The sequence below is a fragment of the Pollicipes pollicipes genome, unplaced genomic scaffold (assembly GCF_011947565.3).
Source record: "Pollicipes pollicipes isolate AB1234 unplaced genomic scaffold, Ppol_2.1 Scaffold_6138;HRSCAF=7277_pilon_pilon_pilon, whole genome shotgun sequence".
NCBI classification, from domain to species: domain Eukaryota; kingdom Metazoa; phylum Arthropoda; class Thecostraca; order Pollicipedomorpha; family Pollicipedidae; genus Pollicipes; species Pollicipes pollicipes.
In genome coordinates, this window is record NW_023596818.1 from 14,824,493 (window position 1) to 14,842,228 (window position 17,736).

The 17,736-nt window shown below is 53.0% G+C and overlaps 1 protein-coding gene across 1 annotated transcript in view; it reads left to right on the forward strand.

The window, feature by feature from the left end:
* The first annotated feature begins 2,365 nt into the window (after window positions 1-2,365).
* LOC119105806 (E3 ubiquitin-protein ligase lubel) overlaps window positions 2,366-17,736 on the forward strand; it is a 28,250-nt gene continuing 12,879 nt past the window's right edge. Inside the window, exons 1-6 of the mRNA XM_037229321.1 lie at window positions 2,366-2,380; window positions 5,584-5,697; window positions 9,741-9,888; window positions 16,144-16,295; window positions 17,113-17,235; window positions 17,578-17,677. Of these exons, the coding sequence (XP_037085216.1) occupies window positions 2,378-2,380; window positions 5,584-5,697; window positions 9,741-9,888; window positions 16,144-16,295; window positions 17,113-17,235; window positions 17,578-17,677 (640 nt within the window). The 5' untranslated portion in view covers window positions 2,366-2,377. The remainder of the gene's footprint in view (window positions 2,381-5,583; window positions 5,698-9,740; window positions 9,889-16,143; window positions 16,296-17,112; window positions 17,236-17,577; window positions 17,678-17,736) is intronic.

Sequence of the window (17,736 nt, forward strand, 5' to 3'; positions counted from 1 at the left end):
CATTTATTGACTTACCTCCGCGAGGCACACCAGACGCTCTACGGCTTGACCGAAGCTCCGAATGGGAGCATATCTGTCATACGTAAATATGGATCCCACCGAGGACGGCAATGGGAAGCGGCGGCTGCGGTGGTGATCCAGCGGCGGCTGCGGTGGTGATCCAGCGGCGGCTGCGGTGGTGATCCAGCGGCGGCTGCGATGGTGATCCAGCGGCGGCTGCGGTGGTGATCCAGCGGCGGCTGCGGTGGCGATCCAGCGGCGGCTGCGGTGGTGATCCAGCGGCGGCTGCGGTGGCGATCCTTCCGCATTTGGAGACGTGACCAGCTGTCAAGCAGAAATCACTTGGGGCGAACCTACGGAGGCTGCTTCAGCAGCTCGATGTTGCCTGCCAAAGTTTCAGTCACAACCAGGCACGATGATCAGGGGCGCTGTGGTGAAGACTGAACCTGCCGTGCGTTTGAATGAATGAACTGATATGAATGAGTGAACCGACAGTCCGGGACGGGCTTGGCGGTGGCGGGAGAGAAAAGTTAGCGGTTTTTTCATCATGTTACGATTACGAACGATAAGATGGACTGGCCCGTAGGTCATACCGATATTCTAAGCTTCTGGTCCATCGTCAGTCAGTGATCTTCCATTATCAGAAACTGCCTTGGGTCACATATCTTATGTGAGCGGATCAAGGTGTACCGCGGGTCTCCCAGAGCGTGGTAAGCCCACGCGCCCGCCCCACCCACTTCAAACTCCCGCACCTACCTACACACATTTGACTCGGAAAAACTGCTGTTGTCATCAGCTGTTAAAAGCTCGTGAATCTCACACGCATCTTGTTCTGCAGTGTCATGCACATCATGACTGAACGCCGCAAACCAACGTTGAAACAAAAGCAACATCGGTCGTTATGTAAAATAGGAAAAAAGAGCTAAATGGTGCTGTATCTCTTAAACTAAGCAAGATACCACTTTAAAATATTCTGTGTGGAGTGAAAAGGATTGAATTGTAACTTAAATTTCAGAAGCTCGTGCTGCTCTCGTCTCATCGCTTTTTCACAACAATGAAACGATGCTTCCTGTTTGAATGCACATTGTATTTCCAGGTGATACTGAAACGCAATCGCCATCTTTCAAGCGCTTCTAGTGGCATTTAGTCACCTACAACCAAAGCTTCGAAGACCTGATCTGTTCTGATCCCATGGCATGGGTTGGTGCCTCTTCAGGTCCGCTGGCCTCACCTGTAGCTCGCGAGCCATGTGTGAACAACGTCACTTTCCTCGAACATTCATTTTTTGACGCTGTTCAGCCTTGGCGTGAATGCACTCCGAAAGCCAAATAATGGTCTCCATCAGGTCATGTCTTGTTCTGGACCATCGCCATGATTCGACGCCAGGAAAAGCAAGCTTATGTTCAGGGCGGGGCAAGCTGCTGCTCGGGAGAGAGAGGGAAGGGGGGGGGGGGACAGGACTGTTGAAAAGAGAAGCCAACACTTCTCACAACAGAAACATCACTGACGCATGGAAGTCAATTAGTACGCATGTTGGAACGCATGGCTGCGAGGGGAAATAACCACAACCTCACTGGTGCAGTCCCTAACGCCCATCTCGAATCTGGATAGATTTGTTGTTGTCTGTTCCGTGGCCGATTGTGCACATCTGACAAATCACTCACAAATGTGTGTTGTCAGTGCTGCTTGTTGACTGGGGGTTAGAGATATGACAGGAACGGAACGATGGCTTGGTTAGGTTTTGAAGAGATGTTCCATTTCGCGACTATGTCATTATACAATACGCTTGTTGCGCGTCCTCGGCTATTTTAGGTCAATGTTTGCTTCGGTGTCATACCAAATGACTCATCGGACCTTGCAGCTTCCCGTCCCAACAAACACAAGGGAAAATGAAGGTGCGCTCAGGCAAAACGTAAATGCTCTCAGCCAGAGCTTAGGGCTTTCAGGACTGTCTTTCCTTCGTCATTGGTAGACCCTCGACCCTCAGCCGTGGTCCTGCTCCAGGATACGCCTCGCTCCCGCTCGCAGCTGAGAGTTCCATCTTCAGGAGCTGATTCCGTGAGACGTGAGCTCCCGAAGCGCGATCAGCCCTCCTCGCAAGCCTCCTCTCCATTTCCCCGACGCCTTCCGCGCAGAGAACGCCTGTCCCCCCCCCCCCCCCCCGTCGCCAAGCCCAGTCAAAGCCCAGCATCGGCGCCGGTGCTGCCGGTCTGCCGGGTCGGAGCGGCGGGCGGCAGCGGCGGGCCGCTAGAGCGGTTTGGCACTGGCCGCTCGGATTCCTTGGCCGTGGCGTTCTTGGCACGGCCGCCACCGGCCGGCGCCGAGCGGCTGGGCCCGGCCGGCAGTGACCCAGCCCGGCGGCGGGGACGGCAGCCCCATGGTGAGTCTGCAGTGAACGGAGAACGACCAGTGAATGGCCCATGGTGAGTCAGTTGGCAGTGAACGGCGACTGCAGCGCCATTGTGAGTCTATAGTGAAGAGAGTTAACTGATCCACGGTGAGTCAGCAGCGAACGGAGATGGCGCTACCTGACGGGCCAGCAGTGATCACAGACGGTGTCGTATGGTGAGTTTGCAGTGATCTGCGTTCCATGGTAAGTCTGAAGCGACCAGAGGTGACTTCCTATGGTATTCCTATGGCATGGTGACTTCCATGGTAAGTCTGCAGCGATCAGGGACGGGGTTCTATGGTACGTGCAGAGGTCAGAGACGGTGCCCTGTGGCAAGTCCGCAGCGATCAGAGACGACGTTCCATGGTAAGTCTGCAGTGATCAGAGACGTCCTGTAAGTCTGCAGCTATCAGAGACGGCGTCCCATGGTAGGCTTGCGGTGATCAGAGACGGCATCCAGTGATCGTATGGTAAGTCTGCGGTGATCAGAGGCGACGCCCTGAGTTAAGTCCGCAGTGATCACATACGGCGTCCTATGGTTCGTCTGCAGTGGTCGGAGGCGACGTCCTATGGTAAGTGTGCAGTGGTCAAAGACGGCTTCCGATTATAAGCCTGCAGCGATCGGAGATGGCGTCCTATGGTAAGTCTGCAATGATCAAATCGACGGCGGCTCATAGTAAGTCTGCACCCCGGCAATAGACCTTGTGACATAAGAATGCACTGTGGCCCAGCACGGTCATGGAGACAAAGGTCTCATGGTGAGCCTGCAGTGCCCAGTGACCCAGCATGTCGATGGAGACGGCAGCCTCGTGTTGGGCCTGCCGGGACACAGGACGAGTTTTCACCAGCTCCACCAGCTGTGGAGCCCCCAGTGACCCAGCATGCCGGCGGAGACGGCAGCCTCGTGTTGGGCCCGCCGGGACGCAGGACGAGTTTTCACCAGCTCCACCAGCTGTGGAGCCAGATGAATACCCGGTCGTCTGGCCACCGGCGCCCACGTCTGGTCACATGTTTGGGCTGCAATCCCTCGGCAGGCGTGACTCGTGACTCATGTTGGACGCCGAGGGCAGGGTAGTGACCCGAGAGTATCTCCGAGATGACGTATGACCCTTGACACGTTCGGGTTCGAGCCTCACGAAGGACATTCGTGGCCCCCTCGATACAGTACAAATCAAAGGCTAAAACAACTATGTTTAGTAGAATGTGATCAGTGTTCTTATTTTCTGAACGATTTTGCCACTTCATTTCATGGCTGATGTGGACCATGGGGTTCGGCTTCTTCGCAAGCCTTGATCCACACTACCATGATGATCACAAATTGCATGCATCAGTGCGATATACTGAATGGTGGCTGCTGACGAATGATAAGCTCTCGCAATGCAGGTAAGGATTATATTTTTGTTTACTTATGCATTTAAATCGCGTGCACTGCCTTCGAAGGATCATCTTTTGTCATCGCTGCCACCCGGACGAACACTTGGTCACCAGACCCTCGGCCAGACATCTTCCCCCACCGCGGAGCGATGAGTCAGCACGTTTGACCCAGTTGCCCGGCGCCAGGCACGTGCCCCAGCCACGTGCTCCTCGGCTGCAATGAGCCGGCACGTCGCAGGGTTTCGTCTGCCTTCACCACCCCACCACCACGAGCGTATGATGAGCGCGATGAGCACCGGCTGTGACGGATGCCCAGCTAGGATCTGCAGCAGTCACGACCGCGACCCCGAGGGACAGACGCCGGCCGGGCCGACGGCCGATGTGTCGGGGTGTCCCTCCTGAAATAGTGGCCGACGCTGTTTGCGTTGGCATTGGCCGGTGGCCGCGGCGCCGGCAGGTTCGGACGGACAGAGCGGCTGGCGCTCGGGACTGACGACGTAGGCCAGACTTTGACAGCGGCCTCGTGCGGCAGCTGATCAGCATAAAAGGGAAGAGGGTTTTTCAAACTGGGAAAAAATCGAACCCTGTTTTTCACAATTAACTCGCAGTGTTTACTGTAGACTTTTTCATTTTAAGATATCTTTTTTGTATTGTTGACAAAATTGCGTTTACTATTTCTCAGTTAATTAAGTTCACAAGGTTACTGCTGTGGCTTCTCGTGCCAGTGTTTATATATATATATATATATATATATATATATATATATATGTGTATATATGTATGTATGTATATATATTTATATATGCTATTTTCACACCTATCTGGTTAACTTTAGCGGCGTGATTTCAATATTTGGGCTAAACACTCGATCAGGTGGATGCTTGAGACTATTTTACGCGTCAGTTTGCCGCTGATTTGCGCTTGAATTTGTGCAGAAGGTTTTCAGAAATTAACGGTTGCACCCCCGTCCTAGAAAATTTCCTTGTCTGCAACAATGCATCGCGCACATACACCTGGCGCCGATCTGTCTGTCCCGGGCAGCTCGATGACGAAGTGGTCAGACTCGTTTAGCACATCAGGCAGTATGAGGAAGCAAAGGATGCAAAAAATGATTGAACGCTGATCCAAATGCGCCGCTGCGCCGACGCGGGCTGCAGGCCCCGCCCGGGGGACACTGTTCTTCTGAACGTCATAGCACCGAAGCATGGCCTGGTAGAATGTGTATTTCGACAAAACTAAACTGATACGGTGATGCTGTCTGGGCACTCATTGGTTTGGTCCGGAACGTTTGTTTTCGTTGCCTGAAATTGCAACAATTCGATGGACATGATTGGTAAGGTATGCATCCATATCCATATCTGGTCATATGGATATGGCTTGGTGAGAATAATCATGCATACATTATACACGGTGTTCGGTAAAGGCGAGACCACATTAAATGAATGTTAACAACTTGAAATAATAAAATATTGAGAAATTCATATTGCTATTTCAGAAAAACACCAATCGATTTCGACAGTCCATTTCTATAGGTTATATATCTATTAACAAAGCCCGTTATGCACACGGCATAAAGAAAAAGAAGCAGGCCTTTTCATCAAATTTTTGCCGCTCTCTATGACCGCTGACTTATCCCATAGATATATACAAACTCTTAAATCGCGTTGAAGGACCTTTAGTAATGTAGATCAAGGCGAAACACACATCGTTACTTCGCATATCCCCGAGCGCGTTCGTAACAGCCGCCTGCGCCGTCGTCTTCATGTGACCCAGGACGCGTGACCTTGACCTCGTAACTTGACCCGGCGACCCGGCGGCAGGACGACCACCTGAGGCGGCTCCAGATGACCCAGGGCCGTGCCCAGGGGGGCCGCCTGCGGCCCTCTCAGGTCATCGGCAACAGGAGCATGCCGCAGTGGGTGTCTAGGACATTTGTGAGTAGATGGGAGGGCGTGTTGTGCGGTGGGGCGCGGCTTCGGCTTGTCCTCGGACCAAATAAACGGCGTTATTAACATTTTGGAGCTGGTGCGTTTTTTCCAAAGAGATTTGCGTCTCGAAAACCCGGCTTTTCCTAACAATTCTTCCTTTTTGTGGCGAAGTGGCTGGTACCGGCTCGTTACCCGCTGCTTATGTAGTCGTGGTCAACCAACAAAGGCTAACCTATTTCATCGTAAACATTGCACGGAAATGGAAATGGTGTGACAGGAACTAAACACAATGTAAATAGTGAACTGCTGCAAGTCCAAAATGTTTGGGATGCCAATGATGAGCCTGTCGAGCCCGATATGGATGGACAGAGCTTCACAATTTGGCTGCAGGTCCTGTTAAGGTTAAGGTGTTCGCTTAACAACGAGGGCAGACGTTACCAAGAGTGGCTCTCAGTTTTGCATTGAATGCAAAAAGACCGTTACTGCCGCAGCACCTAAAACCGTAGGGGACACATATCCTTTGTACATATCATGGCCAGGCACACCAAAACGAAACCCGTCACGCCATTTTGTCAGGGAGCTGTAGTCTGTCGAACAAAAAGTTGCCAAAAGCGTTCAGCTATCGCCAGCACACCAGGGCTGCCCGAGAAACGGTTAGCCTGTGATGCAAGATGTCTCGCATCACATAAACGTTCGCCGTTACGCTAGCCAGTACAAAGGTGGCCGGGTCTGAGATCTGAGACGCACGCCATCAGGTTGTTCGTGGCTTACACTACGTCCAAGTCTGAATAAATTCCCAGGTACTTCAAGGCTGAAGTGACTAGGGCTAGGGTGTCCACCCCCACGCATTAACAGCCGCGCCAAATCGTGAAATGCACCGAGACTGCGGCATACCCTGTGTGTGCAATCACTTTGTATGCGATCGTTTTGCTTTGGCTGCACAGAATATACCTAATGTCTCTTGCTGTTCCGTGGCCTTAGCTGTGTTTTATGACAAGAGGATGCACTCACTACATGTATGCAATAGGTCGATGGCTTCTGAAACTATTTGAACCTTCCGGTAATCAGATAATTTTGTTTTGTTACATGACCTTTTCACTTTGGCGCAATTCTAAGGCACTTTGACAATTGCTTACTTCCGTCCGTCTGCCTGTCTGTCCCCATTTTAAACAGACACGCAGCACAGACGACATACGGATTGCGGCGAAATTTTCCACACCACGCGTCTAGTCTAGGGTTAGTCTTTGTGACGAACCACGGCATAAATTCATACCCTTGTTACACCTGTGCTGCTGTCGGCCATGACGCGGGCGGGAACCGTATGTGTAGTTATTTAGGAATGAGACACTTTGCCATATACCTGGCAGATGCCTTGTCTCTGACGTCTTGTAATATATCCAGGAAAAGATGCCCAAAGGCCAAACTACTGGAAGTGCTGGCAACGATGGCTCAAGATCACCATTTACACGAGAGTGTTGGTTCACACAGGTGAAACTAATGATTAAACGTTCCGAGTGCGTCTACAAACTTTGTATAGGTTGTAGATCCGATTGATTCTTGGGTGCCGCGCAAGTTAAAAATGGCAACCGGCATACGTTTTACACCAACGAGACGCATGTTAACATTGGGACGCTGGGTGCAACGCTATCGAAACGATAATGTTACGTCTGCGCGCAGCAGAGCAATCGGGGGCCACTTGTCGAACGTTTGGTCTGTGAGCGATTGAAGTGTGCTTTCCCTCTTGGGCAAAATTGGTTCTCTTGAGTTCCCCAAAGGATTGATTTGCATTTAGGTGAGATGAAAAGCTAAACTGATCGTTTGGATTATTTGGATTTTGTGGAACAAAAATGGAACATCTGCAGGGTCAAATTTGTGGCGTGTCTTATAGATTTAGGCATGAAAGGGTGCGGAGTTTTCTCTTTTTGCCTGGCATCCGGAGCCAATGGCGTTTGCTAAGCGTGAATCAAGGAAAGCATGATACATTTATGAAATCAGCGCATTGCTTATACCGACCTCGCAGCAATACGGTGCGTCATGTTATGCCAGCACCACAGGTGCGTTACGTCAACTGCGTGGAGTTACGGTAACCATAACAACCGATGTGAGTTTTGCTGCCTCAGCATGGTAACACGATCGTGCTGGCCACGCTTCGATGGATGTGTGAGATATTATATAGTATATATAGTCTGGAAGATATTTTACAACGCTTGCTCACGTGACTCGCGATGGGTTGCGATTCTGTGCGCGCGCCTGGCGGTTGCCTATCTCGTTCAAGTGCGCAAACGAAATGTCTCACAGTTCTCTTCCAAACGATTTCAAGTTGTACTCTGATGTGCTCAACTGCTCATCCCGCCGGCTACCGACATGCGCCGCTCCTCTCCCGCGACTTCACCCAGCCTCTCAAGCAAACCGTCGAACCACACCCCGCCCAGCGGCGGTCCGTTCGCAATGGAAGCACCGCTGGCTCGCCTGCAGGGGCGCGTCACGCGTTAAAATAAACGGTTCTGAAAATTCGCACGGCGCGTTCCCGTCGGTGGCGCCCGCCCGAGTGAGCGGAGGTAGGCGCCGGAGGCGGCTGCAGCGCGCGCCCGTCCATGTGATCTTTGACCCCTGGCTGTCGGAGGGGGACACATAGGCACCAGTCGCCGCAGAAGTCTACGCGGTATCATCAAAGGTATCGTTTGAGTTGGTTGTTTGTTTTGTGAACCCGATCGCATGCGGTGGTGGCCATTTCCAGGAAGCGTTGCTCAGCCTGCGGTAATGCGTTATGAAAGCGCAAGTCCAATATGTCTGAGGTAATTCACAGAAGATGGTGCAGTGATGGCCGTGTTTATGCGACGTCTAGACGTGTACAAGTACTCGGAAGAGCAACATCTCAAACGTGTCGCTGGGGGCGTTCACGCCCATACGTAAAGGTCTTGGAGGTTTTCAGTAGTGGCTCGGTGTCAGAAGGGCGCAAATTTGAGTTACATGACAACATTTTCAGAAGCATCACGGTGCGTGATTGTTAGATGCCATTATTGCTGAGGGAGTAGCCACAGTTGTCTGGGCTGTGTTCATGGTCTCTTCGCATAAATACCTGCAGCATTCGGACAGAAGTTTACACGATGGTTATCTGGTCTACTTTCGGTCTAAATGGCTAAATATCCAATGCCCATATAGACTGAGGTGACCTATGAGGTTTTTTACGTCCAGTGTAATTTACACGGCAACTATCACCACCTGGCTTCCTTACACTCCTGTTTATTGTGATAATCTATTTACTTGAAAAAATCGTTGCTGGAGAGACCGATGTCAGAGAGCGATTGCAAACGCCTTGAAGCTGTGCTTGCAATCATCAGAGCCGTCCAAGACTCCAGACCCATTCAGTCACCTGCAACTCACTTTAGCTGAAACGCACGTCAATCGCTCGTCATCCTCATTGTTAGTCAGCCATCAGCTTGTTGATGCATCACCCGCCTGCAAAACAGGCGGGCGCATGTCGATTTGACTCCGGGACTGGCGCACTTCCAACCGGTAACAATACGCCATGACGTCAAAACGGCCACCTCGCCAAATAGGCCAGCGTGCGGTCATAGGTCCTCGGGGCGCAGCGGCCCAGCGGAACAGCCCCGGCGCGCGCGTGTAAGAGGAAAACTGCTGTCGCTGCACGGCAGCTGTGCTGTGCGATCACCGAGAACACACCCCGTGATCACAGGCGGATCCAGGGGGGGGGGGGGTGCAGTGCTCCCTTCAGCAAACGCTTCACCAAACATGTTTGACTTGGTCTGAAAACAGCGCCTTCAAGCAAGGGCGATCTGACCAGCACCCTAACGCCGTGCCGCTGGGACCGCCCGTGCCCGAGCTCCGCCCCGGATGGCACGGCAGCCCTCTCTTCCATCACATCCGCCGTCGCGTCGCGCTATTTCCGTCCCATTCACACGGCCAAATATTTGATGGCGCCCGTCTGTTGATATCAGCTGAGGGCGCGCGCCGACAGGTTGCCCACTTCGCGTCGCCTCGAGGCGCGCTGTGCTGACCTCTGACCCGTGGCATTTGGCCTTTTGCAGGTGCATCCTTCGGCGGTGCCGCCGCCGCCGCCGCCCGTGGCCACCCCGCGGCGGGCCGAGAACGACTACGAAGAGATCGGACCGCCGGCTCGGCGTCCGCCGACCCAGCAGGTCATGAATCCGACCGCCCGACAGCCGGCGAGGCCAGGTCAGTCTGTGCACAGCGGTCCTGCCGACCGTGACCCCGGTAACCAGGCACAGGGGACCAGGTCACCTTGCGCACAGCGGGCCTTCCGACCGTGACTCCGGCAACCGGGCACAGAGGATCAGGTCAGACTGTGCACAGCGGATCCAGCAGGGCATGCATCGCGATGCCCGGCGTTCGGGGCTAGGTCAGTTCGGACCCAGCGGCGCGACAGGTGATGGATCAAGTCGGCCGGCGAAAAGGGCAGGTGTTTGTGACCACAGCTAGCCAAGCAGGTGATGACCTCGGGCGTCGGACCGTCTCCGTGATGGGACTATGTCCTGCCTCCGCCGCCGAGCTGCTGACTATGTCCTGCCTCCGCCGGCGAGCTGCTGACTATGTCCTGCCTCCGCCGGAGAGCTGCAGATTCTGGCGTCTTTTTTTTCGTCTATGGTTACAGCGCATAAGATTGAAAAGCCACGCCGTCTCTGCTCCCATTAATAATTACAGCGTGTGTGTCGAGTCCTAAAACTAGCCAACAGGTGAAGCCTCTGCCCGACCAGTCCTGTTTGTCTCAAGCCCGCCTGTCCACACCGACGGCGCACTCCCACCAACAGATGCTCCTCAGCCTCGGCATGTTCAGCCGGTGCCACTCAATCCGCGCCGCCTTCTGGCGAGCTGCGGCGGCTTACAGCGCTGCCAGACCACCTGATCCCGGCACCGGTGACGAGCGGGCGCGCCGAGGGTCCCTGCTCCACAGGGCGCCCGGCACGCCCGCCCGTCTCCTCTAGCGAGGGCTGGCCCCGCGCCAGACCGGCGGCCGCCGCGGCCGGACGACGAGATGAGCCGCCCCCGACGGCCTCAACTCCGATCACTCATCAGCAGCAGCTGGAGTGACTCAGAGGCGGCAGAGGTCTGCGGTCAGGTCCCGGGGTGGGCGGTGGTGACGGGTCTGAGCTCTGATCATTCATGCGGAGCTGGAGTGACTCAGAGACGGCAGAGGTCTGCGGTCAGGTCCCGGGATGGGCGGTGGTGACGGATCTGAGCTCTAATCGTTCATGCGGAGCTGGAGTGACTCAGAGGCGGCAGAGGTCTGCGGTCAGGTCCCGGGGTGGGCGGTGGTGACGGGCCTGAGCTCTGATTATTCATCATCGAGTGTGGCGGAGGCAATGCAGACCTTCCGACTGCCTACACTTCCTCAGACAAGTCAGTGACGCAGGTAGGAGGAGGACACAGGGGGCACGTGCCCCCCCCCCTTGAGTGTCCGAGGGGCCCTCAGGGCCTCTCAGGGTCTACCATTCAGGGCCCGATTGTGTGACCTGAGGGGCCCGAAACGGCGACCGAAGGTCGTATTTAGGGACCCTTCCCACAAGATCGGACTCTCCGATGCCAGCCAGCGGACCCCCTTCCGTTGATTGGGGGGGAGGGGGACCTGGAGTCAATGAGGGCCTAATGTCAGCCAGACACCACCAGTACCGTGCGGCCGGCTCCGTGCCGGTATGAGCCTTAAGCCTATTTCCCACAAAGCCAGGGCCAGTGATTTATATTGGTCGGGCCGCCAGCGTCTTTCATGGACTCCCTGTTGACAAGGGGACCCGAGTTGGCCGGAGGCAGTGTTCGAAGAGGCCCGAAGTGAACCTGAAGGGCTCACTGGCACGAACTATTAAGGGCCTGAATGAAGGGCCTGGGTGAACAAAACGTTGTTCGGAGTCTTCTTCAGGGGCCCCGGCCTGCGGGGATGGACCCTCAAATGACAGAGACCTTTGCGCCGATTTGAATCCACTTAGTCGATGAGGGCTTATATGTCGATCAAGTACCACCAATATCACACAATCGGCTCTGTGTCGGTATGTGCCAGAGGGCCCACTTCCCAAGCAGCGACAAAGCTGGGACCAGCGATTTGTACTGGCTGGAGCCCCTGTATCTGTTAGAAGTCCGCAGTGTCCAACATGGGGCTCTGTGTTGGCAAGTGACACCGAGTCGACCAAGGGCAGTGTTCGATGAGACCGGAAGAGGGCCTGGGGTTTGGCACCGAAACCGACGATCAAGAGCCCGGCTGGAGGCCATAAGGGCCCGAAGGGCCCTTATGACTGTCGATCACAGACAAGGTCCCGGGCCGTGGGGCTGTAACCTGGAATATCAGCCAGGTGGCCTTCTGCACCGACTGAGGACCCCCTGAGGCACTGCGGGCGTCTATGTCGGCCAGAGACCACCAACGCCGAATAGCTGGTTCCGTGCCGGTCTGAACCCTGCGGGCGCTTTCTCAAACGGTGGCAAGGCCGGGGCACACGATTTGCAATGGTCTGGGTGTTTGAGACAATCTTGGGGCCGCTGCGTCTGTCAGGGGCCCACAGTGCCTAACAAGGGTCATGTGTCAGTAAGTGGCCTCGAGTCCGTCGCAGGCTTTGTTGAAAGAGTCAGAGGATGTTCCGAAGAGCCCCGGAGGGTCAAAAATGAAGTGCCCAATGCGAGACGGAAGGGGCCGAAGGGTCTCAAGAACTGGTCTTACGTCACAGTAATGACGACTCCCTCCCCCCCCCCCCGCTTTAGTGCCATGATCTCAAATGTCGGCAAGAGGGGGTCTCGCACCGATTCGAGACCCACGGCACAGTGGGTTCCTCTATTTCGGCAGGAGATTACCAACACCGAGCAGTCGCCTCCGTGTTGCTTTGAGCTCTGGGGCCCATTGCCCAAACAGAGACGAGGCAAGGTCCGCGATTCGCATTGGTCGGCCGTTGAACAATTCAGAGGCCATCTCTTGGCCAGAGGCCCGCAGCACCTAACAGAAAACCCTATGTTAACAATGGGCCTCCAGTCGACCAAGGAAACTTTTTCTGAACAGGAACGGGGGCGCACCCCGTGTGCCAGAGGGCCTCTTAGGTTGGTCGAGGACAGGGGTATCACATTAGATACTTTTGTGGGGCCTGATCCCCCACCCAATGCTCACTTGAGTCCCCCCCCCCCAAATGTTCTGCTGAGTCCCCTAAATGCTTAGGAACAGAGGGAATATTGGGCCAAATAAATACTGAACAGTCATTTTAACTATGGGTATGCTAGGTAGCAGACACCATAACGCATCACTATTAGTACAATATGAATTTTGTGTCAAATATAATTTTGTAGGTACTTTCTGTTCTTGTCATGCTAGCGTCATCTTTATTTAAGGGATGCTAGCTTCTCATGCCAGCTCGTCATGCTAGCTCCATCCATAGTTAGCCAGTCTGCAAACGTGTGACAACTTTTTTTGAACGATGAGGCCTGGATCGGGACAATCAACAGTTGACTGCAGTGTGTGGCAGATTTGAAAAGTACAGATTGATCCTGGTAAAAGTCAACGCATGCCCGAATAGTGGTGAGCGCATTTGTCGCATAATCGTGGACGTGGTGGTAAAACGACACAATTAGCAACGACAGTAGTGACAAACGACAACGACAGCAGTGATTCCTTACTTATATTTACGCTGATGTTTTTCTGTGAGCTACACCCATTCTAAGGTTTTTCTTTGACCGAAAAATAATGCGCTCCCTAGTTTTCTGTTCAAGGGGACCCCTTGCCCGGAAAATGCATGGGGTGTGACAAGTGTTTAAAAAGAGTCCGTTGGCCATTGAAAATAACACCAAGCGGTGGTTGCGATGCGCGCGCGAACGACCACCGTGCAATAATACTTCGAAAGTCTTAAAAAAAGATAGAGCCGTATCGTTCAAAGATTAGAGGGAGGCGCATCTTTTTACAGTTTTTGAGTCTGTCCTCTGGACGGATAAACAGTTACAGCAATACGAAACATAGACATCTCTACTATTCCAGTTCCATCACCATAGTCCGTGCGCTCGTTGGCCACCTCTTAGTAACCGCTCTTGGCCTGACGCCGAGCGGCCGATGGTGACTGCAACGCCAGGTGTCAGGATTTAAGTTTGCGGGCGTGCGTGTTTAAAGGAACGACACTTTTCTGCCTCGCTGATCGGTTCTGACTGAATGTTGAACATTTCCAGGCAAACGTTGGTTGGCCATGATTACACAAACCTTGGACCCATTTCGGTTCAAAATCTACGCTCGCGGAATCCTCAATATCTTTGCACGTCCCAGGTTAAAATGTTGGCAGAGCTTCTGAATTCTATCGGGATAGAAAGAGTCCAATGAGCCTTTGTAAAATGAAGAACACCTGCGATTTATTCCATGCACTCAGCTAACGCCCATGCTTAAATTATTTACCTGATAATTAGAACAGAATTGATCTCGTGGTAGTTTCTGGCTTCCCCTCCAGTCAAAGAAGGTAAATAATAGTAAAAAACCATGTCCCTCATTAAGAAGTGAGCCCCCACCCTATTAACATTAGGTGTGCCTTCTCAATTCTGTGCCCTCCCCTTGCCAGGGCTCGGACTGTGTCCCTGGCACAAGTGATTAGAACACTTGCAACAATATTGCAGTTTGCTGGAGAACTGGACGGAAGTTCGACGTTCCCAAACCAGCAGAACCACGCTGTACCACATCGGCCATGCGTGGGTTACTCCAGTTACACTTTGCGTTCCAAGTGGCATGCATCTACCAAGACGACTCCAAGCAACTTCCCTCACACACCTGCTTGCCAGGCCAGTCAGCTGTTTAGCCTTCAGCGGCATCATGCCTTTGATCGGATACTAATCGCCTACCAGCCAGAAACTTGGTTAAACTGTACAAAATACGATTTTATTGAAGACTGCAAGCTGCGTGACTTGCTCAGCCCAAAGCAACATTTTATTTTAACACCAGAGCATCACAGATGGGCCCCAGCTGGCTACTCTCCAGACGCCGCCTGCGCTGTGCTCCTCCGGTTTCGTGATCTCAAGAGGTCGGCCTCGGGCGCCGGTACCGGCCAATTCTCGCAGCGGGGCCAAGCGGGTTCTGCTCCGGCGTAATGGACCGGGCCTCGCATGTGTATCGCACACCAGGAATGGCTCTCCCGAAAAGAGTTAGAGCCAGGGCTAACAGAAAGGGGGAGAGAGAGAGAGAGAGAGAGAGAGAGAGAGAGAGAGGAGAGAGAGAGAGAGAGAGAGAGAGAGAGAGAGAGAGAGAGAGAGAGAGAGAGAGAGAGAGAGAGAGAGAGAGAGAGAGAGAGAGAGAGAGAGAGAGAGAGAGAGAGAGAGAGAGAGAGAGAGAGACGAGGGGGGATTTGACGGAGCCAGACTACAAAGCTTGTATTTGTCCCCGGTGATAGACGAATGAACCCCAGATGCGCGCTTGTCTCCGCGTGCTGACGGATAGCTTCAATCCTTTTCCTGCTGTCTGGCGGAGCTGTCGCCACTAAGGACGACAGTCAATAATAATGGTTTACTTTTGCATTAGCTAGCTTGTGTAATCGGCTATGACTCCACCTACGTTTGCCACTCTCACTTTTATGCGTGCCCAATCTTCTGGCAAAACAAAGTCCCATAACATCTCTGGCCTTGCACTTGTTTTAAACAGCAAGTGCAATCCGCACGTTTCCCGTCATATGCGGATAGATGTCATCTATAGGCAGCTAGAGAACCATCGAGTAGCCACAGGCAAGAACGCTGTCAACGTGAAGCTGTCGAATCGATGGAGTGAGAATGTGCCAAACGTCCATCGCCATCTGGTCATAACAGCGAACCTCCTCAATGCCGGTGTGTCAGCGGCTCGTGACGGCTGGTGACGCACGGAGACATGACAGGTCGTCGCCAATTATAAGCCTAAGTGGCGTTGGAAGCAGAACAAACTGTAACTACTGTGCTGATGGCGATTTGTGACAAATGCTGAGTGACGTGTGCCCAAAACGGTGCGGATGATGATTGATCTACAACAGAAACTGGGTTTCCTTCGCGTCACAAACGCTTTCATGCATTCACCAGGTGCCTACCTACGAATATCATGAATGCATACCTACCATTACATGCCTACCAATATCATGAATATATCCCCTGTTCTGGGGGCCATGGATTCATTTGTCCGCAGAGCCATGCATCGTCTGCGTTATTCTCTTTCCTGTTGCGCGTCGGAAGGCCGGTGTGTTTCAAACGTAGCCTGTATGTGCATGTTTCAGTCACCCTCGTTCCTCCGCTACCTGTCGGACAGTAGAGCAGAAACTTGACGCACGTCACGCATAGACGCATAGACGCAAAGACGCATTCCTGACGTATAAGATCGAAAAACGACTCCACATCACCACATGGTACTCTGCCTGCACCCTGAGCAAGAAAGCAGTTCCACGTCACCTCCTGTTCGGATTTTGCCAGGTTGGGGAAACCCAAGCAGTGACTGATCATCTCTTGTTGGGCTGTTCGCAGGCGGAGGAGAGGCCAAGGAGCGGGTGCACTGTGACCTGTGCGGCAGCTGGGCCTCGGCCGTGCGCTGCGACATGTGCAGCGGCCAGGTGTTCTGCCTCTCCTGCGACGACATGTACCACCGACACCCCAAGAGGACCGCCCACGTCAGGAAGGCAAGTCCTCGGCAGACAGGCAGCTTTGGTCACTGGCGTTTATACGGTCAAGTGGTCTCGAAAGCTAGCCACAGAAGTATTTGCTGGTAATAAATAGCCCATATTTGCTCTGTAAGCGATTAACCGTTACCCAGTCGCTTTGCGTTGCTAAAGCCTGAGGTGTGGCAGATGGAGACAAAACTGTTTGAGCTGATTTTCGTCTGGTAAGCTGAATTACCAACTAAATTGATTATCATTGATGGTGCGTAACCCACTTCTATGTCAATTCAAGTAGCCAAGATGTGCCGCAAATAGAGGCTAGCGAACACCACCGATTCGTGTTTAAGAGTTTGAAAGATCTGAAAATGGGCTTTTCATTACCAGCAGCTTTGCTCTTGACAAATGTGGTAAATCCATGGATTGTCCAGGATTGGATCGGACAATTTTCAAGCGCCACCGGCGAGGGTTCGAATGAACTAAAAATAGCCATCAGGTATTAACCGAAGTGGAGTGAAGAGGTCAAACCGATTTTCGAAGAACAGGTGTACCCTTTGAGCCACACTTTATGTGAAACAGCGTGCTAAAATGTGTTGGCTCTGTGCTAAGCGTGCAAAACGATATATTTGATCTGACATGCTGAACGTGATCAAATTTATGTTTTGAGTTGTGGGATAGATGCGTTGATGGGTTGTCTGCATTCAAAATTGTCAGACTAGTTTGGTCCGGATGCTGAAAACGACATCTCCGAATAGCGACACCAGTATGCCCTGCGGCGTGCGCCGAAGTTCCCCTCGGTCTCCAGTCGCCGCGGTCTGAGTGCTGGTTGCTGTGCCCTCAGGCCGTGGACGGCGCGCCTCGGCCGTTTCGACCCCCTCTGCCACCCAAGTCTGACCTGCAGTCGCCGCCCGTGCCGCCGCCCAGGAGGAACAAGCGATTCGGGCTCTTCGGCAAAAAAGAGCAGGTGCGAGCAGCTATTTTTAAGCGACTGTTGCTGTGTTTAGCGCGAGGCAGAGGTGAGACATTTGTGATCCAGAACGTATTCCTACATGTGGAGCAATGTGCTCATGAAACAACGGGTCGACAAAAATAAGAATGGCTATTTGAACGCTGTAACGTCAATGTCTAAAAGCTTGGTATGAATTAACCAGTGATGAATATTAACATTTGCTCTCCCTATTAACGGCAATTAATTTACTTAAGAAATAGACTCTACCTTCACGGCACTGTATGAGTTCCACATGACTAGCTTCCGTTCGGTCCGTAGTCGAGTGACCCAAGTGTCTCTGACCCTGTCTCCGAACAGTCGCCAGCCCTTCCCCGGAAAGAGTCGGCTTCCGGTGTCATGGGAAGCCTGAAACGATTCATGGGCGTTCGACCGCTGCCTCCTCCGCCTGCACAAAAAGGTACGTCTTTTGAGTCAGTGCAGATACACTCTATCATCCACACGAAAACGCACGGTCTG